This window comes from Scyliorhinus torazame, chromosome 4 (assembly GCF_047496885.1).
Source record: "Scyliorhinus torazame isolate Kashiwa2021f chromosome 4, sScyTor2.1, whole genome shotgun sequence".
Lineage (NCBI taxonomy): Eukaryota > Metazoa > Chordata > Chondrichthyes > Carcharhiniformes > Scyliorhinidae > Scyliorhinus > Scyliorhinus torazame.
The window spans coordinates 117,063,293-117,087,107 of record NC_092710.1 but is presented as its reverse complement, the minus strand read 5'-3'; the positions used below and the strand labels follow the sequence as shown (position 1 = coordinate 117,087,107).

Genomic DNA, 23,815 nt, shown 5'->3' with positions numbered 1-23,815 from the left:
CTATTTTGTCAGCTAGATCATTTGGGTGCCTTAATTTTTACACATTTAATATTGGCAAACGCAAAAAAAAATTGGTAATGTCTTTTGTCTTTTGCATGAACCTTTAAATGGGATCGCTTTTCATTTTTGAAATTGTCTTTTGTTTTTCACTTGTGAATGGTAATTACAATTCTGATTCATCATCATGCACATCAGCTTCTGAGCTGTAAATGAATATCTTACTGTATATGACCATCACCTGATGCCGCAAATAGAACTGTCCAACTATAAAGCTTCAAACGTAATTGCATATTCCTGGTACCTTGCCAGAAGTAATCTGGGAAAGTGAAATTCATGTTCTTTTTTAAAATCAAGTATCAGTCATGTGCAAGTGAGCACAATACACACTTTCCCCCTGACATCTCCTGAAACAAAAATTGGAATTTATTTGTCAAGGTACTTTTCTAATGTGAAAAGACTGATTGCTAACATTTTGGCCTAGTTTTTTGCTCCAGGCTCAGGAGTGCAGAGACAGGACATTTCCTGGCTTTGTGAACCCTATCCAGTAAATGAGGCCTGCAAGTTAGAAGTTTCAGTCTGGAGTTGCAGCCTGGATTAGAAGTCAGCCCCCCACCCCCAAGAATGAGTGTGGAGGCTGTGGGGCAAGACTGGGTGGAAGGCCTGGCTCTGTGCATTGGTACTTTGTTGATGTTTTTAAAAAACGATGAATACAAAAAAGCCCACCAACTCTCACTCCCTTCACTCCCCATACACTTTCCATTCCACATCCACAACAACCTATGTCACCTCATGCAACCCCAACTCCATGGCTTCTCATACTCCCATGTCATCCTATGCCTCTCCGCCCACTCCCTATGATGCCTCATATCTCTTTGCCACCCTGTACCCCTCTAACTACCCCCATGGCCTGTCAAAACCCCCATGTTAACCCAGTCATTCTCGTGGCCCTTTATAGCCACATGCCAACTTAGTGCCAACCCATGTCCCCCACCCACTATCTTTTGCTCTTACTCCCTCCATGCCAACCTACTTAGTCATCATGGAATCCCTACAGTGCAGAGGAGACCATTCGGCCCATCGAGCCTGCACCGACACTCTGAAAGAATACTCCACCCTAGCTCACTTCGCTGCCCTATCCCAATAATCCCTTAACCTAACCTACACACCTTTTTTGGACACTAAGGGCAATTTTAGCACGGCCAATCCACCTAACGTACACATCTTTGGACTCTGGCAAGAAACTGGAACACCCGGAGGAATCCCACAGAGACACTCGGAGAAAGTGCAAACTCCACACAGACAGTGACCCAAGGCCAGAATTGAGCCCAGGTTCCTGGTGCTGTGAGGCAGCAGTGCTAACTACTGTGCCCACCATTGACCCTAGTATGGGAAAACCTCAGGAGCTATGCTGACATAAAATAATTATGTTTATCGATGATGTCATTATTTTTAAAATCTTACCGATAAAAATCAATTTAATACATTGAAATTCCTTCAACTAATCTCTCATGAAAACAATCATTTCTGTTCTATAACCTCTTGGAGCTGTCAATCAAACTGCTCACCTAACAGACATCCCACTGTGATAATGTTCAGTTGTAAAATCAGTCATACAGAACAAATCCTATAATAATGACCCTGAGGCTAATGGCAAGAGACAGAGTGAATATTAAGCATAATTTTTTTTAAATTCCACACTTCTTGAATTTAAAGCACAGCAGAGTAAATCACTTGATAGTTTTGGCAGTTCTTCGACAGTTTTGAATGTTCTTTGACAGCTTAACAATTCTTTGACCGTTTTACTGTTCTTTAACAGCTTTGATAGTTCTAGTGGGTTTATGCACTATTTACACACAATCATGTCTACTTTTAACAATCCCATAGGGCACCTGACCTATCCAAAGGGCTACCTCAATTCTCAAAATGGGTACCCTGGTTATCCAAACAAATCCACAAGACCTTCTCTTACCGTGTCTCATATGTATACTTCTTCTTTTAGCCACATACCTTACCAGTAAAGGCAGCTGACAAACATCACTTAGAGAGATCACAGAATAACTGGTTTGTAAAATGGACAAAGAATGGCACACCTGTGCAGTAGGTTTTGTTGTTCTAAAGTTAGGTAGAGTATTGGGAGAAGAGAAGGTTGAGGGGTGACCTGAAAGAGGTCTTTTTAAATTATGCAAGAGTTTGATGAGGTAAAAGTAGAGAAGACATTTCTACTTGTAAGGGAGATCAAAACTAGAGGCAATAAATATAAAATAGTCGTAAATCTATTAAAGAATTCAGGAAAAACATTGTTACTCAGAAAGTGGTTAGAATGTGAAATTCACTACCTCTTGGAGGAGTTGAGCCAATAGACTAGATAAATTTAAGGAAAAACTAGATAAAGGACACAAGAATAGAAGGATATTGCTGATTGGAGTCGATGAAGTAGAGTAGGAGGAGGCTCTTGTTGAAGCATAAGCACAGGAATAGCATGCCTGCTTGTGTACTGTAAATACTAAGTCCATGGGTGCAATTCAGCGACCCCATTGCACCCAGTGTGGATCCGGGTACAATGGGTGAATCATGAATGAGCCCCAAATTGGGCTCCATGCCGGCCGTCAGGCTGATCCAGAGTCACCCAACTCACTCTGCCTGGTGCAATCTGGATCTCTGCCTCAGTGGGCATTATGCAGATCTGAATGTTTAAATACCCGGACACCACATTCACCCGGCGCCCGGGACTTATCAGTCGCTCCTGCGATACCTTGCCAGGGTGCCGTTTAGTATTGGTCCACACAAATGTGTGGGAGGTTTTCTAGGCCATTGGAGACATGTGGGTGGTTGGGGACAGAGCAGGGTGGCATTCGGCACTCCCCCTCACACCTGGGCACCTTGGCACTGCCAGTGGCACTGTCAGGGTGCCAGGGGTCGGACCCTGGGCGGTGGAGCATATGGAGGGTTCCCAGGGCCTCCTCAAGGTTGGGTGGGTCAAAAAAGCAGGGAGGGTCGCGGCTGTTAGACAAACCGCTGCCCTGATCTGCGAGGAGCCTTTCTCTCACCAGCAGGAAATCCCTTAAGTGCGGCCTCGGTGGAGAGAATCTTCTCAAGGCCAAAAAAACGGCAGAATGTCCCGGAGAAATACCCTGCTAAATTCAGCAGGCAGCAGTGCTAACCACTGTGCCCATCATTGACCCTAGTATGGGAACACCTCAGGAGCTATGCTGACATAAAATAATTGTGGCTCTACTGTGCTTGATTGGGAATATTTGTTGTGGCATTGGCAAGAATTCCTTTCACCGAAATAACATCTCACACCTTGACAAGCACAAGAATATATAATAAAGAAATCTGCTTTTTGTACGGATAGTTCACATCCTAAGCAGGTGTGGAAGACCAATTCCAGCTTTAACCTATAGGCCTCGGGTTTTTCTGTGTGTTAACGGCAGCATTTGAAGCATTGCCAGCCAAGTGAACTAGTCCTCAGATATCATACTAATTTTAGATAGATAAGCTCACTGTTTGGTCCACTTAAATTCCTGTGAAACAATTTATAGTTCACAGGATAATCAAGAAGTGCAGAACCATTCTTGTTCATTACAATGGGGGAGCTCCATATGTTCAAGTGACAGTCCAAAGCATGAAGCTGCATCACACCACGATACTTCTACTGGTGCCACACACTTCTTTGTAGACGAGCTTGGTAAGTACTTTTTGGAGGTGAGTAAATACAATTCCTGTTCACGGAATGAAAACTTGTTGTATGTTGTTGCTTATAAAAGTTAGATTGAATGAAAGGTCAGACATGGATATGATATGCTTAATGTATTTCTCCCAATTTCTCTTCCATTTGTTGCTATTTAAGACACCATCTCCCAGTTGAAATTGGGTAGTGTTACTGGAGGCCACTGTGAGATACCCCAACAGGATTGCCTTATGATTTTTCTCCCTTCCTGTAGGAAAATACCTTAGATCAGCATCTCTTCTGGGATTCACAATCAGGATCTGCACTGAACAACACGGGATTTGAACCCATGTCCTCAAAGCATTAGCCTCGGCCTCCATCAGTCCAGTAATAGTACCACAACACCATCATCTCCCCTTGTAGCGATGGAAGGGGATAGTTAGGACAGGTCACCAAAAGCTTGGTCCAAAAGCGTGTCTTAAAGGAAGGGAAAGAGCTAGAGCAATGAAAAGAGGAGGTTTGTTGGGTGGGGGGAGGGGGGGGGGATTCAAGAGCTGAAGGCATGGTCATCACTCAATGGTAGAGCAATAAAATTCAGGAATGCTTGAGAGCCCAGAATTGGAAGAGTGCAGAGTTCATGGAGGGTTGTATGGTTGGAGTAAATTTTAAAGGCAGAGATGAATTTTATAATTGAAGAATTTCCAGGCAGTAGAGGGTTAAATTTGAGATGAAGGAACAGTTAAATACTATGTCGTTTCATTCTTAGGAGCAGTAAGGTCATACACATTTGGTCCTGAAAGCAGAGGTTTTGAAAATTCATTGGATCGTCCTCCAAGTTCAGAACATATTCAAAGTTCATGGTAAGTGTCTGATTTTCACAATGGTTCCACAAATAAGATACAATACTGAGTTGGAACATTTTAGACCAGTTCAGGGGATCAACACTCCTCTGTGAAAACAAAGTATTATATATTGGATCAGGAGAAAGTGATAAATTAATCACTGTGCCCTGAGTACTTTTGTCCAGCTCTTAGAAAAAGGACATTAGAGTGTGTTCAGGACTTGTTACTGTTAATGATTGACATGTGTCAGGTTATGCAACTCCAAAGGTGCATTGGAAACAGAATTAAAGTGAGCTGCAATTGTGCTTTGGCTCCAGATGAGTTCTTGATTGACTTGCCATAAATTATGAGTTTAATTTTCTTGTGAGTTTGTCAGTTGCCTTTTTCCATTGGCTATTGGATCTCAAAAAGATGATACCTGGACTCTTCCTTTGCACTCCCAGGGCATACCACACTGCAAAAGCTAGTGTTAAGCTGGAGGATTGGGAGAATTTAAGGTTCAGCAAATGGCTACTAAAAATAAAATCAAAAGAGCCAAGATGAACTGCGAAAGGAAACTAGCAGAAGACATAAACACTGATGCCAAAAGCTTCAATAAGTATAGAAATAGGAAGCAAATGTTCTTAAAGTAAATGTTGGCCCTTTAGAGGATGATACTGGTCAGGTAATAATGGTGAATATAGAGATGGCAGAGGCACTGAACCAATATTTTGCCTCTGTCTTCACCGGGCACAAGGTAGCACAGTGGTTAGCACTGTTGCTTCACAGCGCCATGGTCCCAGGTTCGATTCCCGGCTTGGGTCACTGTCTGTGCGGAGTCTGCACGTTCTCCCTGTGTCTGTGTGGGTTTCCTCCGGGTGCTCCAGTTTCCTCCCACAACTCCTGAAAGATGTGCTGTCAGGTAATTTGGATATTCTGAATTCTCCCTCTGTGACCCGAACAGGCACCAGAATGTGGCAACTAGGGGCTTTTCACAGTAACTTCATTGCAGTGTTAATGTAAGCCTACTTGTGACAATAAAGATTATTATATTATTATAGAAGATAATAATTTTTTTCCAAAAACTGCAGAGGAACTTGGTGCAATAATTATCATTAGGGAGAAGGTGCTGGTTTAGATCAGTGGGCTAAACAGCTGGTTTGTGATGCAGAACAAGGCCAGCAGCGCAGGTTCAATTCCTGTACCAGCTGAGAATTCTGAATTCTCCCTCTGTGAACTCGAACAGGCGCTGGAATGTTCCGACTATGTGCTTTTCACAGTAGCTTCATTGCAGTGTTAATATGAACCTACTTGTGACAATAAACAATTATATATATATGAACTAATGGGATTAAAGGCAGATAAGTCTCTGAGACCTGATGGCCTGCACCCTAAGGTACTAAAGGGGGTGGCAGCATTGGTTGTGATATTTCAAAATACCCTGGATTCTGAAGAGGTCCCGGTGGATTGGAAACACGCAAAAATGATGGCTCCATTCAAAAAGGGAGAGAGGCGTAACATAGGAAACTATAGACCGGTTAGCCTGACCTCTGTGGTGGGGAAGTTGTTGGATTCAATCATCAAGGAGGAGACGACTGAACATTTGGAAAGACAAAACTCAATCCACCATTGTCAGCATGGTTTTATGAAGGGTATGCCATGCTTGACAAACTTGCTTGAGTTCTTTGAGGATAATGGGGAACTAGACTTCCAGAAAGCGTTTGACAAGGTGCCGCATAAAAGACTATTATGGAAGATGAGATTGCAGGGGATTGGGAAAGATCTGTTCGCCAAGTTTATGGAGGTGCTGTGGAGGAAGGTGATGACTGCGATGAAAGAGTGGGTGGAGGAGGCGATTTCCCCCGTAAATGCAGCAGTGATGAAGATGTCAGTCGAGGTGCAGGAGCAAGGAAAGAAGTTGAAGGGGTTGGAGGAGGCGAGTGCCACTACCATAGCGACCAGTTCAACCACACTTTCATCGCAGTCATCACCTTCCTCCATAGCACCTCCATAAGCTTGGCGAACAGCCTCTCAATACATGATAGTGACCAGTGCAGAGGGTGGTGGAGGGCAACAAAGGGCTCAGAGCTAAAGTGGAGGATCTGGAGAACAGGTCAAGGAGGCAAAATCTGTGAATTGTGGGCATGCCTGAGGGGTAGAGGGCCTGAGGCTGACCAAGTACTTCGCAAAGATGTTGGCGGAATTGATGGGGGAAGGACCCTCCCGATCAGAGTTGGACAGGGCAAATCGGTTGCTCAGGCCGAAGCCTAAAGCAAAAGAGTCACCAAGGGTGGTTATAACCTGCTTTCACAAGGTCCACGTAAAGGAGAAGGTCTTGAGCTGGAAAAGCAGAGACAAGAGGTGAAGTGAAAAGGCATCAGTTTCCGATTAGACCAAGACCTGAAGACGGAGCTGGCAAGAAGGGAGATAACCTTTGGATGGGTGAAGGCGGCATTATATAGCAGCGGAGTGAGATTTGGTGTGGTCTACCTGCAAAGTTGAGAGTGACGCACAACTCGAGGGATTTTTATTTTGAGGCGGTGGAGGTGGCAGAGACATTAGTGAATGCTGAAGGATTGGGATTGAGATGAGAGTTGGGACTTGGACTTGATTTGTGCGGATGGGGATATTTTTTATACTTTTGGAGGGTTTTCTATTTGATTAGGGTTATGTTTTTCTGCCTCTTGAATGAGGGGGGTGGTTGTTTATTAGTCCTCATGTGTATTGGGTTTTGATTTTATTCCTTTTTTCTGTGGGTACGGTTTTGCATTATTCTTTAACATGAGGGAGGTAGGGGATTGTTGGGGTATGTGGAGCCTGTTTACTGAGTTGGGGAATGGGAAGAGCGGGGATGGAGGTGGGAGGGGGTGGGGGGGGGGGATGGGGGAGGGGGGCTGGTAGGGATCACCGCACTAGCAAGCGAAGGTTCAATAGTAGATCTCGTGGGGTAGAGGTATTGGTGGGCAAGAGGGTGAGGTTCCCGATGGAGACGGTGGTGGGTGATCGGGGGTAGGTACGTGATTGTGACGGGGGCATTGGAGCATTAGAGGGGAGGTTGGTGGCACTGCCGAGCGTATATGACCCCAACTGGGATGATATGGGTTTGTGAAGAGGGTGCTGGATGCCATCCTGGATTTGGTTACCCATGAGCTGAAGGCAGAGAGGGACTGGAACATAGTTTGGGGGGGGGGGGGGGGGGTGCGCTCGTGAGGGAGGATTTAATACTCAAGGAATTGGGAGCACAAGGTGTATTCGAAGATTGACTTTTTTGTGGTCGGAAAGGCGCTGTTGGCTGGGTTGAGAAATAGGAGTACTCTGCAATTGTGATCTCCGATCACGCTCCACTTTGGGTGGAGGCCGGAGGCCGTAGTGGAGAATGGATATGGGGTCATTGCAGACCGGAGCTTCTGTGACAAGGTGGGGAAGGTGATTGAGGAATATGAGTGGTTTAATTGCACTGGGGAGGTCTTGCAGTCGGTGGTCTGGGAGGCTCTGAAGGCGACAGTGAGAGGGGGAGGTGATCGCGATTAAGTCTAAGATGGATAGGGAGGAACGCCAACAACTGATAGAAGTTTTGGAGATATTTTGTCCATTAAGAAAGCGGTGCATCAGCTGAGCAGGGCAAGAGTGCTGTCTCTGAGTATGGGGAGAAGGCAGGGCGGTACGTTGGCACGTCTGGGGTCCTCCGGTGACAGTGCTGTGTTGAGCAGATGCACACCAGGTGGCTCTCCTCCTAACCAGAACCAAATAGTCACTTTTAGGTTAATTTTGCCCGGAGATTTGAAGGCAAATTAACCTCAACGGAGAAAAGAAAACAACCACAAAAAAGTGCCAGCAAACGGGAGCTCGAGGGGTTGAAGTCACGGCAGAAGTGGCGGAAAGGGCCATGGGCAGCAGGCAGACAAGCCGGCAGACCCACGAGGCAAGGGGCCCCGGCCACCCAGGAGAGAGGGAGACCATTGACCCGAGCATCAGCCTCCTACCGCCCCCCCATCCAAAACCACACACTGGCCCCCCCCCCCCCCACCACCACCACCACCACCACCACCACCACCACCTGGAGACAGATGGAAGATCTTGCTCATGAAGGATCTGACCGCCATGAAAGAGCCAATCAGGATCAAAATCCTGATGGCGGTGACAAAGGCGATGGTCACCATGCAAAAGACAGTCGACAGGTTGGGGAAGAAAGTGGAGCTGCAGGAGAGGACGATCTATGACCTGGAGAGAGCCTCGATGGACCAAAGCAACAGGATCGTCACTCTGGAAGCAGAAGTTAAAAGGTTGGTGGTGGCCCAAGGGAGCTTAAAGGAGAAAGTCAAGGACCATGAGACCAGGTCCCAATGACAGAATATTCGGATGGTGGGCCTGCCAGAAGGCACCGAGGGTAGGGACCCAACAGGCTATGTCACCCAAATGCTGGGCAACCTAGTCGGGAGAGACAGCTTCCTCTCAGAACTCGACAGGGCACACGGGTCGCTCAGGCCAAAACCCAAGGCAGGGGAGCAGCCGAGAGCGATCATTGCGAAGCTGCACCGATATCAGGGTGGGAGAGGATCCTGCAGTGGGCAAGACAGACTAGAGTGAGCACATGGAAAGGGCATAAAATCCGAGTTTACCGAGACATTGAGGCAGATCTGGCAAAACGCAGGGCTGAGTTTAACCAGGCAAAGTCAGCCCTATACAAAAATGGGATGCGATTTGTTATGCTGTTCCCAGCCAGGCTCTGGGTCACGTACCAGAACCAAGAGCACGACTTCGGTATCCCGGAGGAGGCAAACAAATTTGTGCAGACCAATGGCCTGGACAAGGGACAGGCAAGGCAACGATGAAGGCTGATCGGAGGCGGAATGCAAAGAAATAGAGACTCATTGGACAGTTATTATGTTTGCCTCATTCTGATCAAAAAGACCGGGTCACAGGAGGGAGCGAGGACAGGGAAATGCAGGTGAGGGTACAGGCAGGGAAAGCGGACAGTCAGCGGACATAAGCTAGGGGCTAGACCAGCCTCATTGAAGAGCCACCACACTAGCAGGGATAGCTAGCATGGAAAGACAGACAGCAAGGGTGGCCGTGGCACACCTCCCAGGAGGGAGGGAGCGTCTGGCCAGGGGTGTGGATGACACAGGGACTGGGGGTGCAATGCATATGGAGGGACGGGGAGGGGGGGGTGACGCAGGGAGGGGAGGATGGGGGGGACAGGGTGGGAAAGGAACACGTAGGGAACAGGAAGGGAAAAAATAGATGGTTCTCGGATTGGCATGTAAGGAGTAGGCTGAAGAAACTAGATGGTGCCGCATCTAAACTGTAGGGTCCCTGGGTAAAGGGAGACCCCGGAGTGCAGGGGCGCACCCACGTGGAGTACACATAGTTGGCGGCCATGTTGGGTGCCCCCTGGACAAAGGGAAACCCCAGAGCACAGGGGCGAGACCTCATGGTGAGAACGGTGACAGTGGCCAATTATGATGGTCCCCCAAAAAAGGGAAACCCTGGAATACAGGGGTGCATCCACCAGGTAAGTATGGTTGATCCTGCAGGACCGGCGGGACAGAAATCCTCCATCAGGATTATCACCTGGAATGTCAGGGGACTTAACGGCTCAGTGAAAAGATCCAGAGTCTTCTCCCACTTAAGAAGTCTGAAAGCCAACATAATTTTCCTGCAGGAGACACACCTGCTGGAGAAGGACCGACTGCGGGTAAGAAAGGGATTAGATTGGATTTGTTTATATTGTCATGTGTACCGAGGTACAGTGAAAAGCATTTTTCTGCAAGCAGCTCAAACAGATCATTTAGTATGAGTGAGGGAGCAGGAAGTGAATGTAGCGATTGGGAGGATTCAGGCAGGGAAGGCCGCGGGGCCCAATGGGTTTCCAGTCGAATTTTCTAAAAGATTTAAGGACAAGCTGGTATCGTTGATGGTGGGAATGTTTGAGGACACGATGGGTAGGGGTGTCTTGCCGCGAACAATGGGGCAGACTTCCATCTCGCTGTTGTTAAAGAAGGCCCCGGTGGAGTGAGGGTTGTAAAGGCCCACGTCTTTGCTGAATCTAGATGCTAAGATATTGGCAAAGGTTGGCATTAAGATATTGGCGTTAAGGTTGGAAAGGTGTCTCCCAAAGCTGATTGGGGAGGGCCAGACGGGGTTTGTAAAGGGGAGACAGTTGTGCTCGAATGTGTGGAGATTCCTGAACGTGGTGCTTTTTCCGGCAGACGGGAGGGAGATGGAGGTGGTGGCGACGTTAGATGTGGAGAAGGTGTTTGATAGGGTGGAGTGGAGTTATTTGATGGCGGTCCTGGAGAAATTTGGGATCGGGCCAAAGTTTGTGGTGTATGTGCACCTGCTATGTAAGGAACCAGTGGCGAGCGAGCACACAAACAGTATGAGCTCAGGGTATTTTGCATTACATCGGGATACGAGATAGGGACCTATGTTCCCCCATCTGTTTGCATTGGCTACAGGGCCCTTGACTATTGCGCTGAGGAGCTTGGGGCTGTGGAAGGGGTTAATGGGAGGGGAGGGGATGGAATATGTGGGGCGAAATTCTCCGTAATCGGCGCGCTGTCCGCCGACCGGCGCCAAAAACGGCGCGAATCAGTCCGGCATCGCGCCGCCCCAAAGGTGCGGAATCCTCCGCCCCTTGAGCGGCCGAGCCCTAACCTTGAGGGGATAGGCCCGCGCCGGACTGATTTCCGCCCCATCAGCTGGTAGGAAAGGCCTTTGGTGCCCCGCCAGCTGGCGCGGAAATGACATTGCCGGGCGCCGCATGCACGGGAGCGTCAGCGGCCGCTGACGGCATCCCCGCGCATGCGCAGTGGAGGGAGTCTCTTCCGCCTCCGCCATGGTGGAGACCGTGGCGAAGGGGGAAGGAAAAGCGTGCCCCCACTGCACAGGCCCGCCCGCGGATCGGAGAGTCCCGATCACGGGCCAGGCCACCGTGGGGGCACCCCCGGGGCCAGATCGCCCCGTGCCCCCCTCAGGACCCCGGAGTCCGCCCGCGCCGCCTTGTCCCGCCGGTAAGAGAGGTGGTTTAATCCACGCCGGCGGGACAGGCGTTCTAGCAGCGGGTCTTCAGCCCATCTGGGCCGGAGAATCGCCGGGGGGGCCCTGCCAACCGGCGCGGCGCGATTACCACCCCCGCTGAATATCCGGTGCCGGAGAATTCGGCAACCAGCGGGGGCGGGATTCACGCCAGCCCCCGGCGATTCTCCGACCCGGCGGGGGGTCGGAGAATCTCGCCCAAGGTGTCCTCATATGCAAATGATTTTGAGCTGTATATTTCGGAGCCGAGCATTTTGGTGGGAAGTATAATGGAGCTGCTCCAAGAGATTTGGGATGTATTTGGCGTACAAATTGAACTTAAGGAAAAGTGAGTATTTTGTGGTCTCCCCTGCCAGGAGTGAGAGCGGTGGTAGGAGGGTTGCCATTCTATCTGGTGGTGTCTCATTTTAGGTATTTGGGGGTGCAGGTGGCCCAGTATTGGGATAATGCCTCAACTTCAGAAGTTTAACATCACTAGTTTGGTGGGGTGAGTGAAGGCTGATCTGCTGAGGTGGACAATCTCTCTTGGTCGTTGACAGGTTGGGTGCAGGCAGTTAAGATTAATGTTTTGCTGCAATTCCTGTTCTATTTCAATGTCTGCTAGTTTTTTTGCCCAAGGCATTTTTCAGGGGGATAGACAGGTTGATGCTCATTTGTTTGGGCAGGGAAGGTGGCCAGGATTGGGAGGGTGATACTGCATGGAGGGTTGGGGAGGGGTGGGGGCTCTGTGGGTGAGGATGAAGGAGGGCCCTTGCACGGGTCAGGGTTGAGGGCGCTGGCAATGGCTCTGCTCCGGATGGCCCCCAGGGAGGTATTCGGTGGTGACCATGTTGAAGATTTGGAGGCAGGTTAGACAGCACTTTAGGTTGGGGCATGGTCAGAGGGATGCCAATTAGGGAGAATCATGGTTTTTGCTGGGGAGGATGGATGTGAGGTTTTGGAGATGTGAAGAGTGGGGGATTAAGGAAATGAAGCATCTGTTCCTGGGCGGACGATTTGCGTGTTTGGAGGAGTTGGGTGAGACGTTTGGGCTGGCGTGGGGTGCAAGTTTCAGGTAGATGCAGGTGCGGGACTTTGTGAGGAAGGTCTTTCCGACCTTCCCGATAGCACCTGCCTACTCGTCGTTGGAGGCAGTGCTGTCAGTGGGAGGATTAGAGAGGGTGTTGTCCCGGCAATTTACGGGACGATTTTGGAGGAGGACGGGGTGTCCTTGGGGGTGGGGGGCGCGAAGTGGGAGGAAAGATTGGGGGTAGTGCTGGAGTAGGGTCTGTGGTGTGAGGTGTTCCGGAAGATAAATGCCTTGACTTTGTGTGCGAAGCTGGGCTGATACAGCTGAAGGTAATGTACAGGGCACAACTGGCCGGCTGTTCAAGGGGGTGGATAGTGCCTGTGAGCAGTGTGGGTGGGGCCCCGCGAACCATGTGCATATGTTTTGGTCTTGCCCAAAGCTGAAAAGGTTTTGGAGGATGGTGTTCAGCACCATTTCGGAGGTTTTACATGTGGACATGGGTTCTACAATTGTTGGGGTTTGTTCATCATGCATTTTCAGGAGTTGGTTACCAATGACTGTTGAGGGAGGGGGTCATTTTGGGGTGGCTGGGGGATTTTTGTGGGGTTGTTTTGTATTGTAAAGTTGTTAAAAATTTGCTGAATAAAAATACTTTAAAAAACAAAAACAAAATGCATCTAGGCAGAGTGATCTGTGTGTCTTTGTTCATGAATTACAGAAAGTTGGTACGCAGCTACAGCATAAAATTAAAAAGGCAAGTGGAATGTTAGTGTTTATTTCAAAAGAACTGGAGTATAACAGAAATGTTGCAATTGTTAAAGGTGTTGGTGAGACCACATCTGGAATATTGAGTCCAGTTTTGGTCTCCTTACCTGAGGAAGGATGTGGTGGCATTGGAGACAGTTCAGTGGAGGTTCACCAGATTGATTCCGGAGATGAAAATGTTGACTTATGAGGGGAGATTAAACAGTTTGGCCTTACACTTACTGGAGTTTCGAAGAATGAGTGGGGATCTTGATCGAGTTAAATAAAATACTAAATGGGATTGATGAAGTGAACGTGGACCAAATGTTCCGCCTTATGGGGCAATCTAGGACGAGAGATCATGTATATAGGTTGAGAGGTGGTAGATTTAGAACTGAGATGAGGAGGAACTACTTCTTGCAGAGGGTGGTGAATTTCTGGAACACACTGGCCCATAGTGCGGTGGAATCTGAATGATTAAATGGTTTCCAGAATGGGATAGGTTTATTTCTGATTTAAAAACGGCTTAAAAGGATATGGGGAACAGGTAGGGAGGTAAATCTGATTAAATAGTCTGATTGAATAGCGGAGCAGACTTGAAGGGCTGAATTGCCTACTTCTGCTCCTAATTCCCATGTTCCTATGTTCCTAAAAGGGATGCTGTCCTCTACATCCAGAGAACTGGAATTCAAGGGGCTAGAAGCTACTCTGCAGCTGTACAAGGAAAGTTGCTACAGTCTTAGATGGACATAGGCTGCTTTCCCTTTTGAGGGAGAGAGCTGACTGGTGGTGGTTTAACTTGAGGATCACCACACTTCAGGCGGGGGGCATTGTTGAGAAGACGGGGCCTTCATAAATAACGTCAGCCGGTATGGGAATTGAACCGCCGCTGTTGGTCTCACTGCATCACAAGCCAGCTGTCTGAGCTAAACCGGTCCTTAGATTGTGAAAAAGGGTTACAATAATGCATGTCTTTCTTTTTTTAAATTGTGGCAAGCATAGTGAAATAATTGAACGTTATTTCCAGCTCCCCACACTCACTAGAGGGTGCTGTATCCCCATCATTTCAATCTTTTATCATCGCAATATTTTCACTACGAACATTGAACAAAAAACCCAGTGATTCAATGATAAATATTAATAGTTATTCAAAATATGTTATTTATTTTAAAACAAGTCTCTCCTATTTTTGCTCTCACAAATTCTTCCCCCAACCTCACTCAGCCTGGGACACAAATATGGATATTGTAGTTCATTGGAAGCTTCCATTGGTACTGCTGTGAAATTCTATCTTATCTCCAGTATACCTACAGGGCGATCAATTGAGATGTTCCAGGAAAAGAGGTCATAACTTTAACATTAAAGCTAGGCCAAATTTTGTTAGTTAAGTCCATCAAGAGATGGAAGAGAGGTGGGTGAATAGAGTCAAGATACCGAACAGCCATGGTCTAATTGAATGATGAAACTGGTTTGAGGGACTGAACAGCATTTTCCTGTTCCTACCTACTGCAAGCAATGGCATCTTGTGGCCCCACTGATTAAAAACAACCTTTGCTTTGGATTTTGAAACATTTGGCAATCCTTATCTGCTGTTAAAATTCAAACCCAAGTTCTGTAAAATGAGCTACTGTCTCGCTTTTTAAATGTTAACAATGTAGAACATTTCATTTACTCTATTTGTAAAGAAATATTTTGGCAATCAGCAGAAAACAAAGGAAGAACTTGCATTTCTGTAGCGCCTTTGACAACATCAGGATGTTCCAAAATGCTTTATATCTAATGAAGTACTTTTTTGAAAATCACTGCTGCAATGTAGAACCATGGCAGCCAATTTGCACAAACAGCAAATGACCTGATCATCTGTTTAAGTGATGTTGATTGATGGATACATATTGGCCAGGACTCTCAATTCCCAATGTTTATCTTAAAAATGACAAATGACTACTACCTGAAAACATGGCTTCTTTATACAGATTGTTGGTGAGTAGCCCATTCCAGTCAGGTGTGGAAAAGCAAAATATCACCAGTCATCCCAGCAGCCATTGGCAGGAGGATCAGTAACTAGAAGACATAGATTTAAAATAATTGGCAAGAGAACCAGAGGCAACATTGGGAAATGCATTTTATGCAATGAGTTGTAATCTGGAAGGCATTGCCCGAAAGACATATTCAGTGGTAACTTCCAAAAGGTAAGTTGATAAATACATTGGAAATAAATTGCAGGGACTGTGGGAAAAGAGCGGGGGAGTGGGATTAAATAGCTCTTTCAAAGAACTGACACAGGCACGTTAGGTCGTCTGGCCTCCTATTGCTCTGAAACATTTATGATTCTAAATATAAAAATTAGCCTTTTTCTGGCAGAGCTCCTGGTTCCCTCTGCTTCAATTTTTAAAATTTGCTTCTTTATTGTATTCACTTTTATGCTTTTTTTCTCTCTCTCAGCCACTCTGCTGTGTTAATCATTCCATGCATTCTACTATCCCACAACAAGATCAACAATGAGCCTTATCATTCTGTAGGGCCAACAGGGAATTGCAAGCTCCACAGATTTACCCCTATAATGATTACCTCAATAATATTGTGCCCTATTTTTCTGTTCTGTAATTAAATGCAAGAACTATTCATTAAATAGTAAGTGGCAATGGGCCTTTAACGTGTGGCTAGCAGAGGACCTCCAGATAGCATCGCTCTTCATATGTTTTTCACTGTAGGGATCATCAGTCCAACTCTCACAGTTACCCGTCAACCGATGGACACAATGGGGCAGAAGGAACAATAGATGAGCCGTTACATCGACGGCAGCCAGTCATATTGCAGAGAATGCGAATTAGAAGATATTCAGAAGCACGGCAGGTAGGTAATGGGCCCTCCAGAAATTAATGCCAAACATCTCATTGTGCTGAAACAAAATAATTGAATAGGGGTTGCAAACTCCAGTGAAGATATACACATAGACATTATTTTGCCAGCACATTCCAAAATGCCAAAAGCTAAACCTACCTTTTACAATTGGAGATATGCTTTCCCATTAAAAATGATCTTTCAGAGCAAAAACTGCAAATGCTGAAAGTCTGAAATAGAAATGGAGCAGGTCAGACAAGTTCATTGACTTGAAGTGTTAAATCTATTCCTCTGTCACAGATGCTTCCTGACTTGCTGAGTATTTTCAGCATTTTCATTTTTAAAAATTGCCTTTGCTTAATTACACAGTTCATTAAAAAAAAAACACAAAACATAAACTGAATGAGCTAACTGTTGGTAAGCAAGTGTGGTAATCGGTATGGGCCCTTTGGTTTAATGTCACTTTCTGTGTAACCGTCTCAAACTGTCTTATATGTTCTTCCTCGTAGTGTTAAAAAAAATACTCCAACTGCTCTTAACAATGTTATTTTTCAACACTCCTGGATGTGGAACTTCTTTTTGTCATCTCATCCACTACAAACTCCTGACTTTTAAACCAGGAGCTTGACATAGAACATAGAACATAGAACAATACAGCGCAGTACAGGCCCTTCGGCCCACGATGTTGCACCGAAACAAAAGCCATCTAACCTACACTATGCCATTATCATCCATATGTTTATCCAATAAACTTTTAAATGCCCTCAATGTTGGCGAGTTCACTACTGTAGCAAGTAGGACATTCCACGGCCTCACTACTCTTTGCGTAAAGAACCTTCCTCTGACCTCTGTCCTATATCTATTACCCCTCAGTTTAAGGCTATGTCCCCTCGTGCCAGCCATTTCCATCCGCGGGAGAAGGCTCTCACTGTCCACCCTATCCAACCCCCTGATCATTTTGTATGCCTCTATTAAGTCTCCTCTTAACCTTCTTCTCTCCAACGAAAACAACCTCAAGTCCATCAGCCTTTCCTCATAAGATTTTTCCTCCATACCAGGCAACATCCTGGTAAATCTCCTCTGCACCCGCTCCAAAGCCTCCACGTCCTTCCTATAATGCGGTGACCAGAACTGTGCGCAATACTCTAAATGCGGCCGTACCAGAGTTCTGTACAGCTGCAACATGACCTCCCGACTCCGGAACTCAATCCCTCTACCAATAAAGGCCAACACTCCATAGGCCTTCTTCACAACCCTATCAACCTGGGTGGCAACTTTCAGGGATCTATGTACATGGACACCTAGATCCCTCTGCTCATCCACACTTTCAAGAACTTTACCATTAGCCAAATATTCCGCATTCCTGTTATTCCTTCCAAAGTGAATCACCTCACACTTCTCTACATTAAACTCCATTTGCCACCTCTCAGCCCAGCTCTGCAGCTTATCTATATCCCTCTGTAACCTGCTACATCCTTCCACACTATCGACAACACCACCGACTTTAGTATCGTCTGCAAATTTACTCACCCACCCTTCTGCACCTTCCTCTAGGTCATTGATAAAAATGACAAACAGCAACGGCCCCAGAACAGATCCTTGTGGTACTCCACTTGTGACTGTACTCCATTCTGAACATTTCCCATCAACCACCACCCTCTGTCTTCTTTCAGCTAGCCAATTTCTGATCCACATCTCTAAATCACCCTTAATCCCCAGCCTCCGTATTTTCTGCAATAGCCTACCGTGGGGAACCTTATCAAACGCTTTGCTGAAATCCATATACACCACATCAACTGCTCTACCCTCATCTACCTGTTCAGTCACCTTCTCAAAGAACTCAATAAGGTTTGTGAGGCATGACCTACCCTTCACAAAGCCATGCTGACTATCCCTGATCATATTATTCCTATCTAGATGATTATAAATCTTGTCTCTTATAATCCCCTCCAAGACTTTACCCACTACAGACGTGAGGCTCACCGGTCTATAGTTGCCGGGGTTGTCTCTGCTCCCCTTTTTGAACAAAGGGACCACATTTGCTGTCCTCCAATCCTCTGGCACTATTCCTGTAGCCAATGATGACATAAAAATCAAAGCCAAAGGTCCATCAATCTCTTCCCTGGCCTCCCAGAGAATCCTAGGATAAATCCCATCAGGTCCCGGGGACTTATCTATTTTCAGCCTGTCCAGAATTGCCAACACCTCTTCCCTACGTACCTCAATGCCATCTATTCTATTAGCCTGGGGCTCAGCATTCTCCTCCACAGCATTATCTTTTTCCTGAGTGAATACTGACAAAATATTCATTTAGTATCTCGCCTATCTCTTCAGACTCCACACACAATTTCCCATCCCTGTCCTTGACTGGTCCTACTCTTTCCCTCGTCATTCGCTTATTCCTGACATACCTATAGAAAGCTTTTGGGTTTTCCTTGATCCTTCCTGCCAAATACTTCTCATGTCCCCTCCTTGCTCGTCTTAGCTCTCTCTTTAGATCCTTCCTCGCTACCTTGTAACTCACCATCGCCCCAACTGAAACTTCACACCTCATTTTCACATAGGCCTCCCTCTTCCTCTTAACAAGAGATTCCACTTCCTTGGTAAACCACGGTTCCCTCGCTCGACGCCTTCCTCCCTGCCTGACCGGTACATACTTATCAAGAACACGCAGTAGCTGATCCTTGAACAAGCCCCACTTATCCAGTGTGCCCAACACTTGCAGCCTACTTCTCCACCTTATCCCCCCCAAGTCACGTCTAATGGCATCATAATTGCCCTTCCCCCAGCTATAACTCTTGCCCTGCGGTGTATACTTATCCCTTTCCATCATTAACGTAAACGTCACCGAATTGTGGTCACTGTCCCCAAAGTGCTCTCCTACCTCCAAATCCAACACCTGGCCTGGTTCATTACCCAAAACCAAATCCAACGTGGCCTCGCCTCTTGTTGGCCTGTCAACATATTGTTTCAGGAAACCCTCCTGCACACACTGTACAAAAAACGACCCATCTATTGTACTCGAACTATATGTTTTCCAGTCAATATTTGGAAAGTTAAAGTCTCCCATAATAACTACCCTGTTACTTTCGCTCTTATCCAGAATCATCTTCGCCATCCTTTCCTCTACATCCCTAGAACTATTAGGAGGCCTATAAAAAACTCCCAACAGGGTGACCTCTCCTTTCCTGTTTCTAACTTCAGCCCATACTACCTCGGAAGAAGAGTCCCCATCTAGCATCCTCTCCGCCACCGTAATACTGCTCTTGACTAGCAGCGCCACACCTCCCCCTCTTTTGCCTCCTTCTCTGAGCTTACTAAAACACCTAAACCCCGGAACCTGCAACATCCATTCCTGTCCCTGCTCTATCCATGTCTCCGAAATGGCCACAACATCGAAGTCCCAGGTACCAACCCATGCTGCCAGTTCCCCTACCTTGTTTCGTATACTCCTGGCATTGAGGTAGACACACTTCAAACCACCTACCTGAACACTGGCCCCTCCTGCGACGTCAAATCTGTGCTCCTGACCTCTATACTCTCATTCTCCCTTACCCTAAAACTACAATCCAGGTTCCCATGCCCCTGCTGCATTAGTTTAAACCCCCCCAAAGAGCACTAACAAATCTCCCCCCCAGGATATTTGTGCCCCTCAGGTTCAGATGTAGACCATCCTGTCTGTAGAGGTCCCACCTTCCCCAGAAAGAGCCCCAGTTATCCAGAATTCTGAATCCCTCCCGCCTGCACCATCCCTGTAGCCACGTGTTTAAATGCTCTCTCTCCCTATTCCTCATCTCACTATCACGTGGCACGGGCAACAACCCAGAGATAACAACTCTGTTTGTTCTAGTTCTGAGCTTCCATCCTAGCTCCCTGAAAGCCTGCCTGACATCCTTGTCCCCTTTCCTACCTATGTCGTTAGTGCCAATGTGGACCACGACTTGGGGCTGCTCCCCCTCCCCCCTAAGGACCCGGAAAACACGATCCGAGACATCACGTACCCTTGCACCTGGGAGGCAACATACCAAACGTGAGTCTCTCTCGCTCCCACAAAATTTAAAAAAGAAAATTCTCAGCTCCTGCTGAAATTGACTAACCAGCCAGCTCCACTCCCGCCGAAATCGACTGGCCTGCCCCTGCAAAGACAAGTGCTTTTAAAGGACAGACTTACCTCCCAGCAGCCACTTCCGCACTGCTCCCGCTGAAACTGACTCACCAGCTGTTCTCCCGCCAAAATGGACTGGCCTGCCCCTGCAAAGGCAAGTGCTTTTAAAGGACAGACTTACCTCCCAGCAGCTACTTCCGCACTGCTCCCGCTGAAACTGACTCACCAGCTGCTCTCCCGCCGAAATCGACTGGCCTGCCCCTGCAAAGACGAGTGCTTTTAAAGGACAGACTTACCTCCCAGCAGCCACTTCCGCACTGCTCCCGCTGAAACTGACTCACCAGCTGTTCTCCCGCCAAAATCGACTGGCCTGCCCCTGCAAGGACAAGTGCTTTTAAAGGACAGACTTACCTCCCAGCAGCCACTTCCGCACTGCTCCTGCTGAAACTGACTCACCAGCTGTTCTCCCGCCGAAATCGACTGGCCTGCCCCTGCAAAGAAAGTGCTTTTAAAGGACAGACTTACCTCCCAGCAGCCACTTCCGCACTGCTCCCGCTGAAACTGACTCACCAGCTGTTCTCCCGCCGAAATTGACTGGCCTGCCCCTGCAAAGACAAGTGCTTTTATAGGACAGACTTACCTCCCAGCAGCCACTTCCGCACTGCTCCCGCTGAAACTGACTCACCAGCTGTTCTCCCGCCGAAATCAACTGGCCTGCCCCTGCAAAGACAAGTGCTTTTAAAGGACAGACTTACCTCCCAGCAGCCACTTCCGCACTGCTCCCGCTGAAACTGACTCACCAGCTGTTCTCCCGCCAAAATCGACTGGCCTGCCCCTGCAAAGACAAGTGCTTTTAAAGGACAGACTTACCTCCCAGCAACCACTTCCGCACTGCTCCCGCTGAAACTGACTCACCAGCTAGCTGTTCTCCCGCCGAAATCGACTGGCCTGCCCCTGCAAAGACAAGTGCTTTTAAAGGACAGACTTACCTCCCAGCAGCCACTTCCGCACTGCTCCCGCTGAAACTGACTCACCAGCTGTTCTCCCGCCGAAATCGACTGGCCTGCCCCTGCAAAGACAAGTGCTTTTAAAGGACAGACTTACCTCCCAGCAGCCACTTCCGCACTGCTTCCGCTGAAACTGACTCACCAGCTGTTCTCCCGCCAAAATTCACTGGCCTGCCCCTGCAAAGACAAGTGCTTTTAAAGGACAGACTTACCTCCCAGCAGCCACTTCCGCACTGCTCCCGCTGAAACTGACTCACCAGCTGTTCTCCCGCCAAAATTGACTGGCCTGCCCCTGCAAAGACAAGTGCTTTTAAAGGACAGACTTACCTCCCAGCAGCCACTTCCGCACTGCTCCCGCTGAAACTGACTCACCAGCTGTTCTCCCGCCGAAATCGACTGGCCTGCCCCTGCAAAGACAAGTGCTTTTAAAGGACAGACTTACCTCCCAGCAGCCACTTCCGCACTGCTCCCGCTGAAACTGACTCACCAGCTGTTCTCCCGCCGAAATCGACTGGCCTGCCCCTGCAAAGACAAGTGCTTTTAAAGAACAGACTTACCTCCCAGCAGCCACCTCCGCACTGCTCCCGCTGAAACTGACTCACCAGCTGTTCTCCCGCCGAAATCAACTGGCCTGCCCCTGCAAAGACAAGTGCTTTTAAAGGACAGACTTACCTCCCAGCAGCCAGTTCCGCACTGCTCCCGCTGAAACTGACTCACCAGCTGATTCTCCCGCCGAAATCGACTGGCCTGCCCCTGCAAAGACAAGTGCTTTTAAAGGACAGACTTACCTCCCAGCAGCCACTTCCGCACTGCTCCCGCTGAAACTGACTCACCAGCTGTTCTCCCGCCGAAATCGACTGGATCACTCGATGGACATCATTTTAAATTTGTGTGGAATAGGTTAATTGCAGGGTGGCACCATGTTCTGCATCTCTCCCCATTTCAAAACCAATTAAAATAAAAAATGGGTAGAGATGTAAAGTGAACTACCAACTCAATAGCTTCCATCTCATAAGGATGCACAAAGTCCAGATCCACTTAATATATAATCACTTGATGTATGTATTCTGCACTGTTCATCTGAAAATTGATTATGTCCTGAACCACAAAGCTGCTTCATTTCCTCAACCATAAAAATGAAATTTTCCCAAGTCAATTTTATTTTTTCCAGTCACTTGTGGCCTTGCACTATCCCCAAATCTCATAATTCCCTCAGTGTCCAAAAATCTATTGATCTCTGTCTTGAATTTATTCATCGACTAAGAATTTACAGGGACAGAGAATTCCAAAAATGTCGAACACTCTGAGTGAGGCCTTTCCTCATCTCAGCCCTACATAGCTGACTCTGACAACCTGACTCTGTGACCCATCATCCGAACCAGGAAAAACAACCTTATCAGTAGCTGAGACAGAAAAAAATCATTTCTAGGTAATATGGGTACAACAAAACTCAAGGAGCCATTTACATTGGGTGTAGCTGAGTGTCTTGTTCTAATTTTATGTTTGTACACCTATCCTTTGTATCTCTGAAGGGTGGGGCTGGGAATCGTGAATCAACTGTTAAAGTAATAGAGGAAAAGCCCAACTGCAGACAGGCCTACAGGTTTTGGATTTTACCTGGCAAGTGGGTGGAGATTTGTTACGATCGCCTGGCTTTACTGACTTTACTTGACAGGTATATAATCCTCTTCTTTTCAAGTTGCATGACTTCATAGCAACTCTGCATTATTATGATCCATAAGAAATAATGATGTTGCAATTGAAACAGTCCTTGTTCATGTGCAGCAAGTCCTGGATTATATTCAGGCTTGGGATGATAAGTGACAAGTAATATTCATGCCACGTAAGTGCCAGGCAATGCCTATCTCCAACAAGAGAGAATCAAACCATCTTCCTTTGATATTCAATGGCATTACCATCGCCTAACCCCGCTCTAGCAACATGTGCAGGTTTACCATTGACCAGAACATGAAATGGAGTAGCCATATAAGTACTGCGACTACAAGAACAGTAAGAGCCTGGAAAGTCTGCAGCAAATAATTCACCTCCTGACTCCCCATCTATAAAGCTCAAGTCAGGAGTGTGATGGATCCTCTCCACTTGCAATGGAATGCAGCTCCAATAACTATCAAGAAGCTTGACACCATATTACCTGTCCTGAACTTAGTAGTTTAAACCTCTGAATCCTTTGTCCGAGTTGGAACACAAGTTAATTTAAAACAAGTTTCTAGATTAACATTTCCATGCAATGGCAGAGTAATGGCTTCCGATTGAGCAAATTCCCACCGAGAGCTGGCGCATTGATTGCTTGATGACCCAGTGCATCCCAAAATCCACAAGAGACATTAGTCATCTAGACCTGGTAATTGTAAATCATCCAAATGACACACTGGATGTGAGAGCCAAGACACACCTGGAGGGCAGTGACAACCAAATGACTTAATATGATCTGGAATTCAGTAAAACCAGGTATCTTGTAAATCTCAATAAGGTAATCTTTTTGCTATTTCTTTTCAAGATCCAATTTTCTCTCGTCTTTTCCTGTTAATTACCTCTACCGCCCCCCCCCCCCTCCCC

The 23,815-nt window shown here is 47.2% G+C and overlaps 1 protein-coding gene across 1 annotated transcript in view; it reads left to right on the top strand.

Moving 5' to 3' along the window:
* LOC140411422 (pecanex-like protein 2) overlaps positions 1–23,815 on the top strand; it is a 429,375-nt gene that overhangs the window by 91,692 nt on the left and 313,868 nt on the right. Inside the window, exons 8-11 of the mRNA XM_072500529.1 lie at positions 3,543–3,688; positions 4,437–4,530; positions 15,997–16,138; positions 22,771–22,913. Of these exons, the coding sequence (XP_072356630.1) occupies positions 3,543–3,688; positions 4,437–4,530; positions 15,997–16,138; positions 22,771–22,913 (525 nt within the window). The remainder of the gene's footprint in view (positions 1–3,542; positions 3,689–4,436; positions 4,531–15,996; positions 16,139–22,770; positions 22,914–23,815) is intronic.